General features: G+C 42.0%; 1 protein-coding gene across 2 annotated transcripts in view; it reads left to right on the forward strand.

The window, feature by feature from the left end:
- The first annotated feature begins 6,842 nt into the window (after positions 1-6,842).
- Positions 6,843-18,837, forward strand: part of LOC111977292 (sterile alpha motif domain-containing protein 11-like) — a 72,861-nt gene continuing 60,866 nt past the window's right edge. The window contains exons 1-2 of one of the 2 annotated variants that reach the window (XM_024006689.2): positions 6,843-7,597; positions 9,386-9,426. In XM_024006689.2, coding sequence (XP_023862457.1) covers positions 7,132-7,597; positions 9,386-9,426 — 507 coding nt within the window. In that variant the 5' untranslated portion in view covers positions 6,843-7,131. Of the gene's footprint in view, positions 7,598-9,385; positions 9,478-18,837 lie in introns of both variants that reach the window. The other variant, XM_024006688.2, reaches the window with a different exon arrangement.

The raw sequence follows: 18,837 nt of genomic DNA on the forward strand, positions 1-18,837 counted from the left end.
AATAAGCACAAATCCCTCCACCATTTCCTGGTTGCTAAAATTCTAATAGTTTGCCTAATTCCAGTTTATGTAACAAAAAAAGCAAGTGTAGAGAATCATTGTACCGTCTAAAGCGCTGTGAAATATATTTTCAATAACYAYAAATATTTTATTTTCAGCTGTTTGAAGCTGGTATACAAAACTGAAAGTAAGAGGTGCAAAAACGAAACTTAAGCACGGGGAGCATAGAAATAGTGCACATAGAACAGATCTACCYCTTCTTAAATATGCTTTCAATGAGAATGACAGATCTATAACGCATATTTCTATGTGAATTTTGTCAGGTTGCCCTAATAGTTACCTAATGCAGCTTTAAAGGGCATTTATTTTAATATAACAGGCTTTTAAAATGCAATATTGGTGCACAATTTCTCCCTAAAATATCAAATGGATGCAAAAGGCACACTTTTTTGTGGAATGACCCAAAAGACTAAGTGCCTTCCACACAACCTTCCTAGAAAAAGTCCAAAGACCTTCAGTGTTGATTGGCTATCCCGGCAACCGTTCATAGGCATTTGAAACAAGCAAGACATTGCATATAACCTTCATTTGGTTTTAGTGGTTGATGAGGTAGGCCTAAGGACTGACCATTTTAATGAGGGTTATTCCATTGTTTGAAATAGCATTTCATTTAAAATCTGTAAGTGGAATCTCTTGAAGGCTAATAGGGCCTAATATTATCTTGAGTTGGCTGTTGGCGCTGCTACCCTTCAAACATGGTGAACCCTTTGAAAAATGGATTGCGGAAGAGATAAGAAATAATTTATGTTCATATCACTGCTTGGCACAAATATGGTGAGAAACATTGTGCCAATAACTCCCACAAACTAAGAGAGGCACGCTATCTTTTACTGCACAAATTATTAATGGAGCTGCTACTGAGGTGGAAGGCTGGTTGAAGGACAGTTAGCCTATATTAGGCCATTATGATTTGTGTATCACAAATGATGAAGACTGGAACAATCACATTTTCTAATCATAGAACAAACTATTGCTATTTTGATCATTGGGTAGATTATCTACATTAATGCCCTAAAGAATTTAGTGAAGCGTCTTATGTATGTTTTTGTCTGAACTTCCCTGTTCAATTCTATGGTTGGAGTTGAACATTGCTGCGGGGACTTGCTTCCATTCAGCCACAAGAGCATTAGTGAGGTCGGTCAGGCACTGATGTTGGGCGATTAGGCCTGGCTCGCAGTCGGTCTTCCAATTCATCACAAAGGTGTTCGATGGGGTTTAGGTCAGGGCTCTGTGCAGGCCAGTCAAGTTCTTCCATAACGACCTCSACAAACCATTTCTGTATGMACCTCACTTTGTGCATGGGGGCATTGTCATGCTGAAACAGGAAAGGGCCTTCCCCAAACTGTTGCCACAAATTTGMAAACAGAATCATATAGAATGTAATTGTATGCTGTAGCGTTAAGATTTCCCTTCACTGGAACTAAGGGGCCTAGCCCAAACCATAAAAAACTGCCCTAGACCATTATTCCTCCTCCACCAAACTTTCCAGTTGGCGCTATGCACCAGATGGTGAAACGTGATTCATCTCTCCAGAGAACACGTTTCCACTGCTCCAGAGTCCAATGGCGGCTAGCTTTACACCACTCCGCCCAATGCTTGGCATTGCGCATGGTGATCTCAGGCTTGTGTGCGGCTGCACGAACATGGAAACATTCTACTGCAAATGTTTGTCTATGGAGATTGCATGGCMCTGTGCTCAATTTTATACACCTGTCAGCAACCGTGTGGCTGAAATAGCTGAATCCACTAATTTGAAGGGCTGTCCAGATACTTGTGTATGTTTGGTGTGTGTGCTCATGCATGCATACTTGCATGCACATGTGTTTGTGTTTGGTGTGTGTGCTCATGCATGCATACTTGCATACACATGTGTTTGTGGTTGGTGTGTGTGCTCATGCACACATGCTTGAGTGTGTGTGTTCTTGCACGCATGCTTGAGTGTCTGCATGTGTGTTCTTGCGCATGCTTGAGTGTGTCTGTGTCTTGCACACGCGTGTGTATGTATGTGTGTGTGTGAGTGTGTGTGGTTGCGTGTTACAGTGACGGGAGGAGGGGGGTCCAGGGGGAAAAGGGAGTGTTTAGGGACGATACACGAGGTCGGGTGTCTGCTCGTCTCTGTCAGCATTGACAGTTACAGATGCTAGCAATGCCGGGAAAATGTGGAAGAGCCGTCATGTGGGACAACAGACAGCCCCCTGACCCCTTCAGCTTACCGTTTGCTTCCCAGTCGAAACAGTTTGTGCAAATATATTATGTCGAAATTGTGTGTCGCTTTTGTTCGTTTTTGATCTTGGACAGGTTTTTTCTTGAGGCAAGTCGAAATTTGATTGCCGAAGTCTACGCACCTRTGTCGGTGATTGGTCAACAGGACTACTCCTAGTAGCAGTGGGAACAGGAAGTGTTTGTTGTCACATTTTTTCACTGGAGAAATATACTGAACAAAAATATAAACGCAACAAGTGTTGGTCTCGTGTTTCATGAGCTGAAATAAAAGATCCAAGAAATTTTCCATACACACAAAAATATTATTTTTCAAAAAATGTTGGGCTGAAATTTGTTTACATCCCTGTTAGTGAGCATTTCTCCTTTGCCAAGATAATCCATCCACCTGACATGTGTGGCATATCAAGAAGCTAATTAAACAGCATTATTATTACACAGGTGCACCTTGTGCTGGGGACAATTAAAGTACACTCTAAAATGTGTAGTTTTGTCACAAAACACAATGCCACAGATATTTCAAGTTTTGAGGGAGTGTGCAATTGACATGCTGACTGCAGGAATGTCCACCAGAGCTGCTGCCAGAGAATCAAATATTATTTCTCTACCATAAGCCGCCTCAAATGTCGTTTTAGACAATTTGGCAGTACGTCCAACTGGCCTCAGAACCGCGTAACCACTCCATCCCAGGACCTCCACATCTGGCTTCTTCACCTGCAGGATCGTCTGAGACCAGCCACCCGGACAGCTGATGAAACTGAGGAGTATTTCTGTCTGTAATAAAGCTTTTATGTAGGAAAAACGTAGTCTGATTGACTGGGCCTTGCRCCCCAGTGGGTGGGTCTGACTCCCAAGTGGGTATGGCTATGCCCTCCCAGGCCCACACCATGGCTGCGCCCCTGCCCAGTCATGTGATATCTGTAGATTGGGCTTAATGAACATTTCAATTGACTGATGAACGGTAACTCAGTAAAATCGTTGAAATTGTTGCATATTGAGTTTTTATTTTTTGTTCAGTATAATTAGAACTCTTCTTGCACTAATAGTTTACCTTGGCGGGGACACTTCCCACTGGGCACACACTGATTGAATCAATATGGTTTCAACATCATTTGTCAAGGTATTGTGATGTGGAATCAACGTGGAAAATACATTGGATTAGAAAAAGTCATCAACCAGTACTATTATGGCCTTGCCTAATTTTGAGGTAGGCCATGGAGCTATCCAGAAGAAATTGGTGCAGAAGTCTGGGGGACACATTTTGGTAGGGCTTTTCAAAAACCAAAACAATGTATTCGTCAATAAGATATGAGCCTGCTAAAATAGTGTAAGCAAGAAATTCAAACATTTCCTCTAAATAGTTAATTTTTCCCGCCTTGTCTCCGACAGGATATCGAGAGAGCAGAAAGAGACCGAGGAAGAGACGCCGCTTTTTCCAATAAGGGTAGCAGGCCCATAGGCTATATTTTGCAGTTCGTGTTTGAAAGGCTGGCTCCAAGCATTAGGGGTGGGCTCTCGGTCTCTGATGGTTTTCCAGTGAGTATTTGTCAGGTCAGACTGTGCACTGCCCGGCGGTCTCCTCTCCTCTCCCCGGGTTATTTATTACCTCTCTCCCCCGCCGGCAGCGCTGCGGCTCCGGGGCCGCTGCCAACAACCGCGCCGAGGCGGGAGCGTCATCAGGGGGGCCCTCTACGGCCGACGTGGAGGGGATAAACAAAACGCCCTTCACTGAATAWCTTGCTGAAACACACAGGATTGTCTCTACATTTGTATTTCTACTTTAACTAATATGACTTCACAACAACAAAAAATGAATTTCACTTTTGTTCAATGGTTTCCTGAAAGATCTTATATGAACAATGTTTTTTTAATAGAAAATATAATGTTAAATATATAGCCCTACAGGTAAAACAATATTTTCCTGACTGATTGTATATTGAGGCAAGTGTTTGTGTACGTGCGTAGGTGAACAGAGGGGTTCTGTGAAAAATGAGGGCATCCTCATAGCACAGGAGATCAAAAGTGAGATAAAAAAAACAGAGGTTACGCCCACACATCGATATAGGATGAAAGAGAAAGAATAAGAGGGTGGGGGTAGGAGAATAGCGAAACCATACACCCAATAACAGCCAACCCTCTTCAGAGAACTTCTGGAGGTTGCAGTGATGTTGTCATGTCAGTCAGAGTTTGGGGGAACCCCTGCATGGTGGGTGTCTGGGTGAGGTACTGCTATGGAGCCCGTGAGTCACAGGGTGTGAGGGGGGCAGGGGTATCCCCATTCTGACAGTGATGATAGGGCTCCCCAAGGCTCTCCTAAAGGTGCACCCCATCGCCTACGCATCGACACCAGAGAACACATTTCCACCAAGGTATTTGTGAGGAGACGGGGGCGAAAATAAATGTACACCTATCAAAATGTCACCTTCTTAGAAACAGCTGTTCATTCTACCGCAGGAGTTCCCGTCATTGGTCATGGTCTGTTATTCGTGCAGGGTTTTGTTCCTGCCTGTTACTGATTATCATGTAGATTTAGAGACAGTGGGGAAATTACCACATCATCTTGTGATGCTGCTATGAACCATTGCCTGATGTCTACAGTCTTGAAAGACCAGATGAGGAATGTGTTCATGATCATCCATGGTTCAGATTTATCTTGAAAGTCACTGTTAACTTAAGCTCACTTGAGCCACTGCTAAGGTGATGGTGAGAATAGTCTCCTTCCACCATGTCATGAAAGCTCCCATGCTGCTCATTCCTTCATTCACCCGGATTTATTGACATGAATGGACCAGATAATGTCAGTGAGGGGAGTACATTGTGTGTGTGTGTGTGTGTGTGTGTGTGTGTGTGTGTGTGTGTGTGTGTGTGTGTGTGTGTGTGTGTGTGTGTGTGTGTGTGTGTGTGTGTGTGTGTGTGTGTGTGTGTGTGTGTGTGTGTGTGTGCGTGCGTGCGTGTTGTGAGTGAGTGTGTGTGTGTGTGTGTGTGTGTGTGTGTGTGTGTGTGTGTGTGTGTGTGTGTGTGTGTGTGTGTGTGTGTGTGGTGTGGTGTGGGGGTGTGTGTGTGTGTGTGTGTGTGTGTGTGTGTGTGTGTGTGTGTGTGTGTGTGTGTGTGTGTGTGTGTGTGTGTGTGTGTGTGTTCCATGTCCATTGTTTACGGTCACAAGAGTGACCGTTACAATAGTGGGAGGACGATTACAAAGAGTAAAACGAAAAGGTTGACTTTAAGCACAGAGGGCATAACATAGAAAAGTATACAAACTTCAACGCCCACTTCATTCTGAGCTTCAGAGGTCCTAGCGGATAGATCTACGAGAAAAGACCAAATACAATTATGATCACATCTAGGTTCAAAGCTGTTGTTGTATTTAAAGGAATATAATATCATATTTGTTGTTGTTTTTATTGTTATTKTTTTTATTTTTGTTTTGTTAACAAAGGCACAGACTTGATTATGTAGCCTAATTAGATACTTTATCTGCAGCTGTGTCGGCCTAACCATTGACTGATATTGTCTTTTGTTGTTTCAATACTCCTTATTGCTGTATATAACGTCTAAAAATATAATCATAATAACAGAAGACGGAAATATTAGAATATGTTTCAGGAATATGTGACTGTGTTTAAATTGTTGCGTAATGATGACGTCCGTCGTGCACCCCCCTTCAAGTTTTCGGGCTCGCAAAGCCTCGGCTGTTTAAATGGGCCAAGTAGAGAAGCGGCGGAGAGTGCAAATCTTATTTGGTCTGGTTCTATGAACTTCAGCGTGACTTTAACGATATAGCCTACACAGGGTTAAAAACAACTATTTCAAAAGTCCCATCAGCTGAATTTGTTCCACGCAAATACTTTGAAATATCTTTTAAAAAAGGGGATTTTGCAATGTTCAGATAGCCTGGCCTAGTTCTGTGGCTGGTTAATAAGTTAGTTTAAAACACTTCCATCTTTCTGTAGACCTATATTCTAATAAACAGTGTTTGACTTGGACTGAAATAGTGATTATATTCTAAAATGAATTCATATTTTCTAGAACTATAGACTTGAAATAGGCATGGTATAACCGATGAGACGACCCATATTCAACAATAGTCTAGAAAATTAACCCCKAAAAATAACAGCGATTTTTTTTCTTCCTGACTCTGGGTGCGGGTACTGTTTATATTTAGGAACAGGAGTTTCACGATACATTTGAGAGGAACCGGAGCTCAAGCAGTAGAACGTTTGAGGTACCGGTAGGCCTACTCAGCTCGGTTGAGCACATGCCCAAGTCAAGCACACCTAATAAACCATACAATACGTTATTGCCTGTGTTGTTCAGGCTATTATTCAAGTAGACAGTTTTGCGTCATATCAGCCCATTGGAAGGCACGGAGGACAACAGTAACTGTAAACATAAATAAATAAATAAAGTTAAAATAAGAGATACCAACATCATAACAATACTGTTTAAAAAATAAACTAAACTGAAGAGCACATGGGAAGGTGTCAATGATCATTGTGGATAACGACATAATGTGATGTCCACGGCTAAGGACTGGTCACTCCAACATGTCAGGTATTAGTAGCGCGAGTCCGATTAAATGTGGTAGGCAGGAGCACTGCGAGAACCCCGTGCGAGAGGAGCTGTGAGTGTGGCGGATGAGAGCGCTGCGGCTAAAAGAGCTGTTAACTAGTGAATGGCAATCTCTCGGGGAAGTTCAACAGACCACTGTCACAGAGCAACACGGGAGCCCTGCGTAAAGCAAAGTGGCGCGTCTTCAAGATTGGGGCGATTGACCAACTCCGAAAAGAGGACACACAAGTTGGGTCAGACTAGCTGCTAATCACTTGTTACCGGCGCTTCGCTCCCAGTAACATGCCTGCCATTAAAAAGGAGAGACTGGATGGGGACGATATGGCATTGGCTGCCTTCAACCAGACCGAATACCTGGCCCCTTTAAATGCCACCACTATCCCCGTGGTGACCCCGCATCCACCGCAATACGACCATTTATTCGCCCATCACCGTGCGTATTTGGGGCTCCACGACTCGGCGCTGCATCACCATCACCAGCAGCAGCACCTTCACCATCACCCGGACGACTTAATGCTGGAGAGGTTTTCCTCAATCCCCGACTTTCAGCCATTTTTTGACAACGGGGAACCATGCATCGAGGTGGAATGCGGGGAGAACAAGGCTTTACTATACATTAACAAACTGTGCCAAGGTAGTAAGGGACCCTCAATCAAATACCGGGGCGAGTGGCTCACCCCGAATGAGTTCCAGTTTGTCAGTGGAAGGGAGACCGCCAAAGATTGGAAACGAAGTATAAGGCACAAAGGTAGGCAACAGCAAATATCATATTTAAATAGTTATTTTTTTACAGTAGGCCTATGTTAATTTTAAAGGATGATACCTAATTGAAGGTTTTTGTCATTTCTTTGGTGAGAGGAAATTCTGTTTCCATGGGTTGGTTCTGCGTTTTGTAGTTAAAGGGTTATACTCAGCAATATACACCAACTACAGTGCGTAAGGAGAGATGAGAAAAGGCGCATACATCGCTGTATCTTCACAGGCAGCGACCATTCTCAAAACGGGGCGTCAGGAGTCGTGGACTAAGGTGAAAAACTTTCATATTTAGGGTTCAGTAATGTTAAAACATTATATGACAGTTGATTGACGTTGGGGGGTATAATTCCGGTGAGTGTTGAGTGTAACAGCAGGCTAAAAGGGTGTTGACAGCTCAACAGAACAGAATGATGTTGGCAGGGAATTAAATTATTTTAGGCTACTAGAAGTTGTACCCTATTCCTTACTCTTTTGGTTATTTCAGGTGGATTATGATTGATTTGCAACTATCCGAGATATCAACCTGGTCCCAGTGGTAGACGTATCATAGTAAACGAAAATGGTGTTGCTGCCTCAATATAATAGAATGATGTTGAATGCGGGGAATTTAATGATTTTTAGGCTACTCTACTCGAAGTTGAAGCCTATACATGACCCTTTTGGTTATTTCAGGTTGATTATGGATGAGTTACAACTATCCGAAATATTAACCTGGACTCAGGGGTAGACGTAACATAGTCAACTAAAATCCGTGACACTCAAATGAGTAGGTCTATGATATGTTTGATGTTATTAGTTGGCTACTATTTTGGTTTGAAAAGCTTTACAGTGGCTCAGGCAAAAGACAGTTATCAGTAGATGTTTATGAAATGATTTATAATAAGAATAATGAATGCTATAGCTGTTTACTTATTATGGGCCTATTTGACTAATGACGTGTTATTGCGCTGGCTGCACACACAGTTGTTTTTGAACCCCACCTTAGCCGAGGCTACTCATACGGAATTGACACGCATTGCCCCAAGTTCTGTTGGATGAGGGTGTAAAGATGATATGAGCCCAGTAATGGATAGTTTCATATCTGAGTTTAGATACAGTGTCACTAGCCTATGTATACATATGTAGACCTATCTTACCACACGGGGCTCAACTAGAACTCATCAGTAAAACTAACTAAACTAAGGTAATTTGGTTTGACAAGCTGGCAATTCCAAAAGTAATGTTTATGTAATGTTTTGGCTTTGGAGTTGTGATCATTCAACACTGATCCAAGTTTAGTGTTGCACAATTCCAAATAAAAAACGGTTTTCTATTTCCCTTTGTGTGCATTTCAGGTGTAGACTCTGATAACATAGTCTTGGATTCACTATACAAATATAGCTAAGGCTACTGAAGATCGAGTCATTTTATAACCACCTCCATAGTATAATTGATTTACAGCTGCTGAATTCAGTGGGTGATACAGTCTGTTATTTCTTATTTCTTATTTCTTATTGCTCATTCTCTCTCTCTCTCTCTCTCTCTCTCTCTCTCTCTCTCTCTCTCTCTCTTCTCTCTCTCTTCTCTCTCTCTCTTCTCCTCTCTCTCTCTCTTCTCTCTCTCTCTCTCTCCCCCTCCGTCTTTCTCCTCTCTCTCTCTCCTCTCTCTCTCTTCTCTCTCTCTCTCTGCTCTCTCTCTCTCTCTCTCTCTCTCCTCTCCTTTCTCTCTCTCTCTCTCTCTCTCTCTCTCTCGTGCTCCTCTCTCTCTCAATCGTCTCTCTCTCTCTCTCTCTCTCTCTCAGGGAAAAGTTTGAAGACCCTTATGTCCAAAGGAATCTTACAGGTACATCCTCCAATCTGTGATTGCCCTGGGTGTCGAATTTCGTCTCCAGTGGTAAGATTATGGTTCCATCAGCCTTTCAATTCTTACATCTGTTTTCTTGATTCATCATTGGTTTCAAATGTGTATGTTGCCGTGCTGAACTCAATTGGCTGTGTTGACGAATGGGCTAAAAGCTTGCTCTCAGCTGTGTTTTATTTGAATTGAAGACACAGAGTAAGCAGCATTGCTCTTTTTAAACTTGTTTTATTGATAGTTAGTAGAGGGGAAAGGAAAGAGGGCACAAGCTCTTATTAAATGAAAATAGAGTTATTTGTTGACAGTTAAAAGGCACTCTAGAGCACCCCCCACACACACACACATACCACGTATATTTCTATGGGAACAAGCACTGTTCATGACACAAACTGTTCACATCCCTCTTGTTGGCACAGAGAATATTTTGCAAGTTTTAAGCTTATTTCCAGCAATTCTACACATTTTGTCATGAGGTGCAGAGAAAATGTTTCAATTTTAAAGCTCATTTTCTTGCAATTCTATACATTTTGCCATGTCTAATGTGTATTCTTGTGATATTTGAGTGACTAAAACATCACAATAAAATCTATGGGCGAAAAAATCAAACTAAAAAACGTTAGCTGACATGGGCCAGTTGATCTGGACATTTCTTACAGGTTATAAATATCTCTCTAATGTATGTAATGACTGACATGACAAGAGAAACTGATGATGCACTACCCAATTTCGAAATTGCACCTTGTGCATTCTATTATTAAAACTTTCAAGAGTAAGTTGAAAGCTGGACTGAGTTCCTTAAAAAAAAATATATATATATATATTTATCTGCAGCACCAGTCAAAAGTTTGGACACACGTACTCATTCAAGGTTTTTTCTTTATTTGTACTATTTTCTACATTGTAGAATAATAGTGAAGACATCAAAACTATGAAATAACACACATGGAATCATTTTTTTGTTGTTGTGATTCTTCAAAGTAGCTACCCTTTTCCTTGATGACAGCTTTACACACTCTTGGCATTCTCTCAACCAGCTTCATGAGGTAGTCATAGAATACATTTCAATTCACAGGTGTGCCTTCTTAAAAGTTAATCTGTGGAACTTCTTTCATTCTTAATGCGTTTGAGCCAATCAGTTGTGTTGTGACAAGGTAGCGGTGGTATACAGAAGATAGCCCTATTTAGTGAAAGACCAAGTCCATGTTATGGCAAGAACAGCTCAAATAAGCAAAGAGAAACAACAGTCCATCATTACTTTAAGACATGAAGGTCTGTTAATCCGGAAAATTTCAAGAACTTTGAAAGTTTATTCATGTGCAATCGCAAAAACCATCAAGCGCTATGAGGAAACTGGCTTTCATGAGGACCGGCACAGGAAAGGAAGACCCAGAGTTACCTCTGCTAAAGAGGATAAGTTCATAGGAGTTAACTGCATCTTAGATTGCAACCCAAATAAATGCTTCACAGAGTTCAAGTAACAGACACATCTCAACATCAACTGTTCAGCGGAGACTGCATCAATCAGGCCTTCATGGTCGAATTGCTGCTATAAACTGGTTACCAACGTAATTAGAGCAGTAAAAATACATGTTTTGTCATACCAGTGGTATACGGTCTGATATACCACYGCAGTCAGCAATCAGCATTCAGGACTCAAACCACCCAGTTTATAAATATACATATATACTGAACAAAAATATATGCGCAACATGCAACGATTTCAGAGATTTTACTGAGTTGCAGTTCATTGAAGGAAATCAGTCAATTGAAATAAAGTCATTAAGCCCTAATCTATTGATTTAACATGACTGGGAATACAGATATGCATCTGTTGGTCACAGATACCTTAAAAAAAGGTAGGGGTGTGGATCAGAAAACCAGTCAGTATCTGGTGTGCCCACCATTTGCCTCATGCAACACAGCAAATCTCCTTCGAATAGAGTTAATCAGGCTGTTGATTGTGTCTTGTGCAATGTTGCTGGATATTGGTAGGAACTCGAACAGGCTTGCGTACACGTTGATCCAGAGCATCCCAAACATGCTCAATGGGTGACATGTCTGGTGAGTATGCAGGTCATGTAAGAATTGGAAAATGTTCAGCTTCCAGGAATTGTGTACAGATCCTTGCGATATGGGGCCATGCATTATCATGCTGAAACATTAAGTGATAATGGTGGATGATTGTCATGACAATGGGCCTCAGGATCCCGTCACGGTATCTCTGTGCATTCAAATTGCCATCGATAAAATGTAATTKTTTTCGTTGTCTGTAGCTATTGCCTGCTCATACCATAACCCCACCGCCACCATAGGGCACTCTGTTCACAACGTTGACATCAGCAAACCACTCGCCCACCGACACCATACAGTAGAAACCGGGATTCATCCGTGAAAGCACACTTCTCCAGCATGCCAGTGGCCATCGAAGGTGAGCATTTGCCAACTGAAGTCAGTTACGACGCTGAATTGCAGTCAGGTCAAGACCTTGGTGAGGACGACGTGCYTGCAGATGAGCTTCCCTGAAATGGTTTCTGACAGTTTGTGCAGAAATTCTTCGGTTGTGCAAACCCACAGTTTCATAAACTGTCCAGGTGGCTGTCCAGGTGAAGAAGTCTGATATGGGGGTCCTGGGCTAGAGTGGTTACACGTGGTCTGCGGTTTTGAGGCCGGTTGGACGTACTGCCAAATTCTATAAAATGACGTTGGAGGCTGCTTATGGTATAGAAATTAACATTCAATCTCTGCTCAAAGCTTTGGTGAACATTCCTGCAGTCAGCATGCCAATTGAACGCTCCCTCAAAACTTGAGAGATCTGTGGCATTTTGTTGTGTGACAAAAATGCACATTTTAGAGTGGCCTTTTATTACCCCCAGCACAAGGTGCACCTGTGTACTGATCATGCTGTTTAATCAGCTTCTTGATATGCCACACCTGTAAGGTGGATGGAATTTCTTGGCAAAGGAGAAATGCTCACTAACAGCAATGTAAACAAATTCGTGCACAACATTTGTGAGAAATAAGCTTTTTGGAACATTTCTGGGATCTTTTATTTCAATTTCATGAAACATGGGACCAACACTTTACATGTTGTGTTTATATGTTTGTTCAGTGTTATATATTTTTTAAAGTAACTATCACACCCCCCCTGCCGACCCCTCACGACCCACAGTTTGGGAACCATTGGTTTAGAGGGAGTGTGCCTGCGTGTGTGTGCAATCAATATATACTCGATGATCCATTCTGATCTGCCTTTTGTGACGTAACTTATTCAGAATATTGGTCTTAAATGCTCAATGCTTTGGCGATGAGTCCTGATAGTTTCATATCATATATTCCGGACAGCCTGTCATATACAGAAACTCAAGTCAAATTTAGTGTATACAAGGTTTTTATTCAACTGGCATTTAGTTAAACTATCACCAAGTACTGCAAAATGGAAATGACTAGTTGGACTACAACGCTGTTCAATATAAATTCATTCTGTCATTCCTCACAGATGCTAACACAACATTGACATCAACACTGGCTCAAATTACTACATGAAGCGCAGAATGAATAGGACAATTCTAGACAAAGTTAATAAGTAATATGAATGGGTGACTAGCCAGGCTCCCCTTGTTAGATTGATCTAATTGTCATGGCTCTAATGTCCTTTGCTGCTGTCCCTCACCTAGCTGTTGCACCGGGCTGTGTTTGCCCTGCGGTGCCCGTTTGGCTGAGCTAACGACATCATGCCATGCAGGCTGTGAGGCGTCACAGGCATGGCGTCTGTGCCAGTGTGGCAGCTTTGAGTGAGTTCTCCGCCGGCTCACCGCGGTCGAATCTGTTCACACAGGTGCGCAGTGTGTGTTTTTTTTTATCGCTACGGAGCGCATCTGTCGTCATTCCCAACCGCTAATCTTGAGGGAAGGGCGTAAGAAGCTTTGCGAGCTACTGAGCGTGGCTACTGGTGATTAAAGTGTGGCGAAGCACGCAAGGCAAAGGCGGTTTAGATAAACCGGAGTTGTTTGAGTGATACAGGTAAACCGGGGACGTTTTTCAGAGCCAAGAATACAGATATACACCACCACATAGGGTCCATAGAAAATACATTTCAAATGGGATGCATTGGCCAAAAAAATGCGGAGAATATAGAAATAGATGAGTTTTGGGGAAATTCAACATATATCATTTTCAGATATGGATATAAGTTAATAGGTATACTGAAGTTATAGCATGTTGGCTTCACTCTGTAGGCTAAATACGTAGATGCTACTGCAGTTAAACAGAGGCACAATACATATTGTTAGGGTTGTCTGCAAATTCTCTTTTAATTTTCGAAATGTATGTCCTTTTTACTGACAGAAAAATGTACAGTCGTAGAGTGACATGACTCAAGAACCTTGTCATGAGTTTCCCTTCTGAGACCTGACACAAAAGCCTATTGTAATGGTATTGTTTGTTGCAGTGTGCACACCTCCTTGTTGCCCGTGCCTGTTGTTTGCTTAGCCAGACGTGGCAGGCTTTTCTCTCCACAGACGTGCTTGCCTGATGGGTTGTGATGGGTGCTTATTTTCTATCTACTGCCTGGTGAGCAGTGTGGGRTCCTGTGAATTGTTGTCACGAACAAAGGCTGTGATTTTAACAAACCTGAAATTACTGCCAGAAAAACACGTTGTAGGTCTACCTGTAGCTCACATACATGGTATCATCATATTTATGTCATCTGTGGCACAGATCCATTGTAGATTGCCTCCTGTTTGGCATTCAAGTAGCAGAAAGTTGCACAAAGTGGCACAGGTTGAAACCCATGAAAGTCAGTGATGTAGTGGTAAAAAAGAAGAAAATGGGGTAAACTATGAACACCAGTTGGCGATCGAGATTAGAACTGTATTGTTTGATTGCATTTTCATGCAGGTCTGTAGGGAATGGCTAATGTACTTTTCTATAGTTAAAAATGACACAAAATGCACATCAGGTCATCTCTCCCAAAATATTGAAGACATTTATATTTATATTGAAATATGATATCTTATCAATTATATTAATGTTCTTAGTATCCCATGTGAGCTGCACTGCAATTCAGTTTTCTGTGTTGTAAACTACTAAAGTACCCTAGTGTAAAAGGCCCTTAGTTGACTCTAACATGTGCTTGATAAGATTACAGATTTTCTCAGGGGCCCCCATTTAAACCACTGTACTACTAACCTCTCTCTCTGCTAGCTTCCTCTCGCTGTGTGTCTCCTTTGCTTCCTGCATTGCAGCCTTCCTCATCACTGTCTGTCTCACTACTTACTCACTGTAAAGCAAAGTTATTTTGTTCTGAGAACTCATAGTATCTTTTGTTAAGATTATAGCTATCTTCATTTCAGTCAACTGTTCAGGCTCTGTTTAACCTTACCTTCTAACTTCATCCTTCTACCCAGCTGGTTATAGCTAGCTAGCTATCTGGCTAACAGTAGCCAGAGCCCTTGAGCTAGCTAGATAGCTAGCCTTCTGTCTGAAATATCAGTGACTATTTACAAGTTGTACACTCACTGGTTAAAGAGATACTTTGGGATTTTGGAAATGAATCAATTTATCTACTTCTCCAGAGTCAAATTAACTCTTGGATACCATTTTTTATGTCTCTGTGTCTAATATGAAGGAAGTTAGAGGTAGTTTCGTAAGCCAATGCTAATTAGCATTAGTGCAATGACTGGAAGTCTATGGGAATATGCTAGCATGCTCATTGTCAAAATCCCAAAGTATCCCTTTAAATTACCAGAGATTCTCACATGACCCATTATATTAGGCTATCGGTGTTAGCCTACTGGGGTATATCAGCCAATATAGGCTAGACTTAGTTTGAAGAGAGCAGAGTTGGAGCAAGAGCAGACATTTGCACTTTCTCTTCAACTACATTTTACTTATAGCCTACTTTTTAGGAGCGGAATGATTTTCAAATAGACACATATGGCTGATCAATATGTATTTCTAGGCAACGTAGTAAACTATAGCTTAGTCATATTTAGGAAGTTAATTTCCTTGGAAAGATAACTGTGCTGTGCTTCTCCGCCCATGCATTTAATTGAGACCACACAAATAGCCTATAGACGCACTTTGATCTCGCATTCCTAACTAGGAGAGGAGAGGTAATAGGCTACTTAACTGGAATCAGTGAATAATGAAAGTGTATGAATAATGCAATTTTAATACAATAGATAGGCTAACGCATACAAAGCAAAAGATGACCGTTTCCAAATAATCTGCGGGACAAAGCAATATTTTCATCCCCAAATTGTCTGTCTGACCGCCTGCTCCCGCCRCTAGCATGAAAAATGCAGACCGCTCCGCAATGATCTCTGTCTGGACCTGCAGGCCTCTACCTTAGATTATATTCAAGCGTGGTGTCCTGTAACAGTAATACTGACCGACTTAACGTAGAGTTAGGATACTAGTGATCGAGTGATGAAGTAATAAGTCCATAGCTATGTGCATGGAAACACTGTGTGTGTAGATGTGACAAAAGTGTGTGTGGTATGACATATGTTTGGTTTGTCTGCTTGTATATGATATTGTGTGTGTTGTAGTGTTGAGGTATGACATCATTTGAATTCATGATTAGGACATGAACAGAAATAAAATAGAACATGTTAATAAAGCAATGTCTTGCTCGTGGCTCCTGGGTTTAACTGCTCTGTAGACTCTTCATGCTCCGGTGTGTGTGGTCGATGTGTGAGAGAGGGGTAAATCGTGCGTGTGTATGTCTCTTTAAGCCACTCAGCCAGGCAGGCTGACTGTGTGTGTGAGAGAGAGAGCGTGCGTGTGAGCTTTGGTGTGTTGTGTGTGTGTGTGTGTGTGTGTGTGTGTGTGCTCCCGGGAGAGCCGGGCTTCCTCCGCTCTGTTATTCCAGCGGAACCAACGGAGGCCGGCAGGAAATTACACTCTCCTCCTCCGGCTCGTAAAGATCTCCTCCAATCAGGGGGCTCCCCCTCTCCTGCATCCTGACCACAGAGAGAGAATGAACAACACACACACATGCACGCAGGCACGCAGATGTACACACACACAAACTAACACACGCACATCTCCATGTTAGGGACTGTGGGAGATTACTCTTACTATTATTACATACACATCCCTGCCTAGGAATCTATTTTACCACCAGCCATTTTGGGGTGGTTGAAAACTAAAAGAACCATAGGTTTATTTTTCAAAGTCAAATGTCCTGTTTGATTTTAGTGTTGATTTCAATATATTTAACATTGTAACCCAGTGTGACTCTGCCAAGCCATAGCAGTAGACTTTCATTTGATATCTGGACTAGTCAGTAGTTATAAGGGAGTAATCTATATTAGTGCCTTGCTTATGGACAAGTGAACAGGAAGTTACCAGTACAGTAGCAATATAAGAAAATTGCTATAGATATTGCATAGAGCTGGTTACTGATTTGATGTGGCTATTTGTTGGGACTTGCTACTGGCTGAGTGTCACTGTGATGAGGGGGATAAGCAGGGCTGGGGGGCTGACGCCTCTGTGTCTCTCAACAGCTCACTCTCCGCAGGGGGTTGGAGTGTGTGTGTCTGTGTGTGTGTGTGTGTGTGTGTGTGTGTGTCAGGGTTTCCGTTTGGAAAATGTGGCGCCGGYCATTTGACCYGCASCATTTTAATTTACCGGACCCATATGCATTGGMTCCGTAACCTGCACCGTCCACCCACGGTGCTCAGAATGACAGAAATCACATTTCCATTATGGTCATTCATATTAACAGAACTTGCACGTCAAGGATGCAACAATGTGAGGTCCTTTTTGTTTTACCATGTTCTGATGTGCACTTTGAAGACAAGATGAGTTGCCTAACGAACAGCAAAATCACGAGCCTCTGTCAATCTACTATCCCTCATGGTATAACAAGTTGACCTATTCTATTGGTCAGCTTGTCCATAAATAAATAGCCTACTCTAAACAGACTCTMYGASAGTTGTGGGARGATAGATTCCAAATTCATACAACCAGTAGGGCTAGGCTAAGAAACAGATCAGCACGTTTAGCTCAATATGTTGATCAAATATATATTTTTCACATTCTAAGCGCAGCAATGTACACAAGACAGTACGCTAATCGCAAATGTTCGTTCCATAATTAGTAAATTAGCGAAAAACACCATTGTCAAAAAGGCCCCGCACATGCGATCAGTTTCATGTGACGGAGATGAAAATATCAGTTCGGAAATTTTTAAAGACGGGAGATATGCAGCAACTAGCATGCAGCAACTAGCATGGGTTGCTAATGTGACTAGSATTGTGCTTTTGGCTACTGGACAATGAAAGAAAGTTTATATAAAATAATTGCCTCCACATAATTGGTCTGATTTTGGCTAGGCTATTTTGAAGCAAGGTAAGACATGCCTCATAATATGTATTAAAATGTTCAGGTTTTAAACAATTAAGTATATGTTTTCAAAATGCCCACCTCCACATCATTGAAAAGTGGTGTGACGTGTCTTGCACTGTCTGACAGATTTTCAGCTCAAAGGCTCTGTATCTGTAAGCTGTACGCATGTGATAAATAAGATACATAACGGATATACTGTACACACCTGCCCATTTAATTCCACTAAATGTTTTAATGAACCAATAGACTAATAATCATGACCAGCCAAATATATTTTCATCAACTGGTACTTCCATTAATGAATAGGCTAAAAAGCATAATTTCACAATGMGATTTTTTCTTTTTATCCCGGACAATTGGCCAGCGGCAATTTTATTTATCGGCCTTTAATCTTTTTTTATCGGCCAAAAGCCGGCTATTGCCGGCTAATGGAAACCCTGGTATGTGTGGGTGTATGTGCGTGTGTGTGTGCAAGTATGTGTATGCACAAACATGTGTATGTATTTTTGTGAGTGTGTGTGGGTGCTTTTGCTGTGTGCAGTGTGTGTGGGTCCCAGTGTGTGTCCCACATGGCACTGAGGCTATGCTACCATGGCAACCACAGGATCTGTCTTCAGGGCAGAAGTGACGCGTGGTTCTGTACTCTAGTGTGTTTCTTAGTGAATTGGCCAAATTAGAGAATGACTGAGTCTTTAATGATTTACTTATCTACTAGGAGTCTTAACTTTGGGTGGCCACAGTGCTAGGAATCAATACTAAAAGTACAACTTATTGGCAAGGTTACACATACTGTAACGCAATTCCCCCCTCATCTCACACACAGACACACACACACAACACACAACCAAACACACAACAACACACACACACACACACACACACACACACACACATCACACACACACACATCACACACACACACACACCACACACACACACACACACATCACCACAACACACACACACACCGACACACACACACATACTGGTTTGCTGTGTGGTTGTTTGGTGACGAGAGGGAGGGTTGTGTTACACTACTGT

The sequence above is a fragment of the Salvelinus sp. IW2-2015 genome, linkage group LG17, assembly GCF_002910315.2.
Source record: "Salvelinus sp. IW2-2015 linkage group LG17, ASM291031v2, whole genome shotgun sequence".
In the NCBI taxonomy this organism is placed as follows: Eukaryota; Metazoa; Chordata; class Actinopteri; order Salmoniformes; family Salmonidae; genus Salvelinus; species Salvelinus sp. IW2-2015.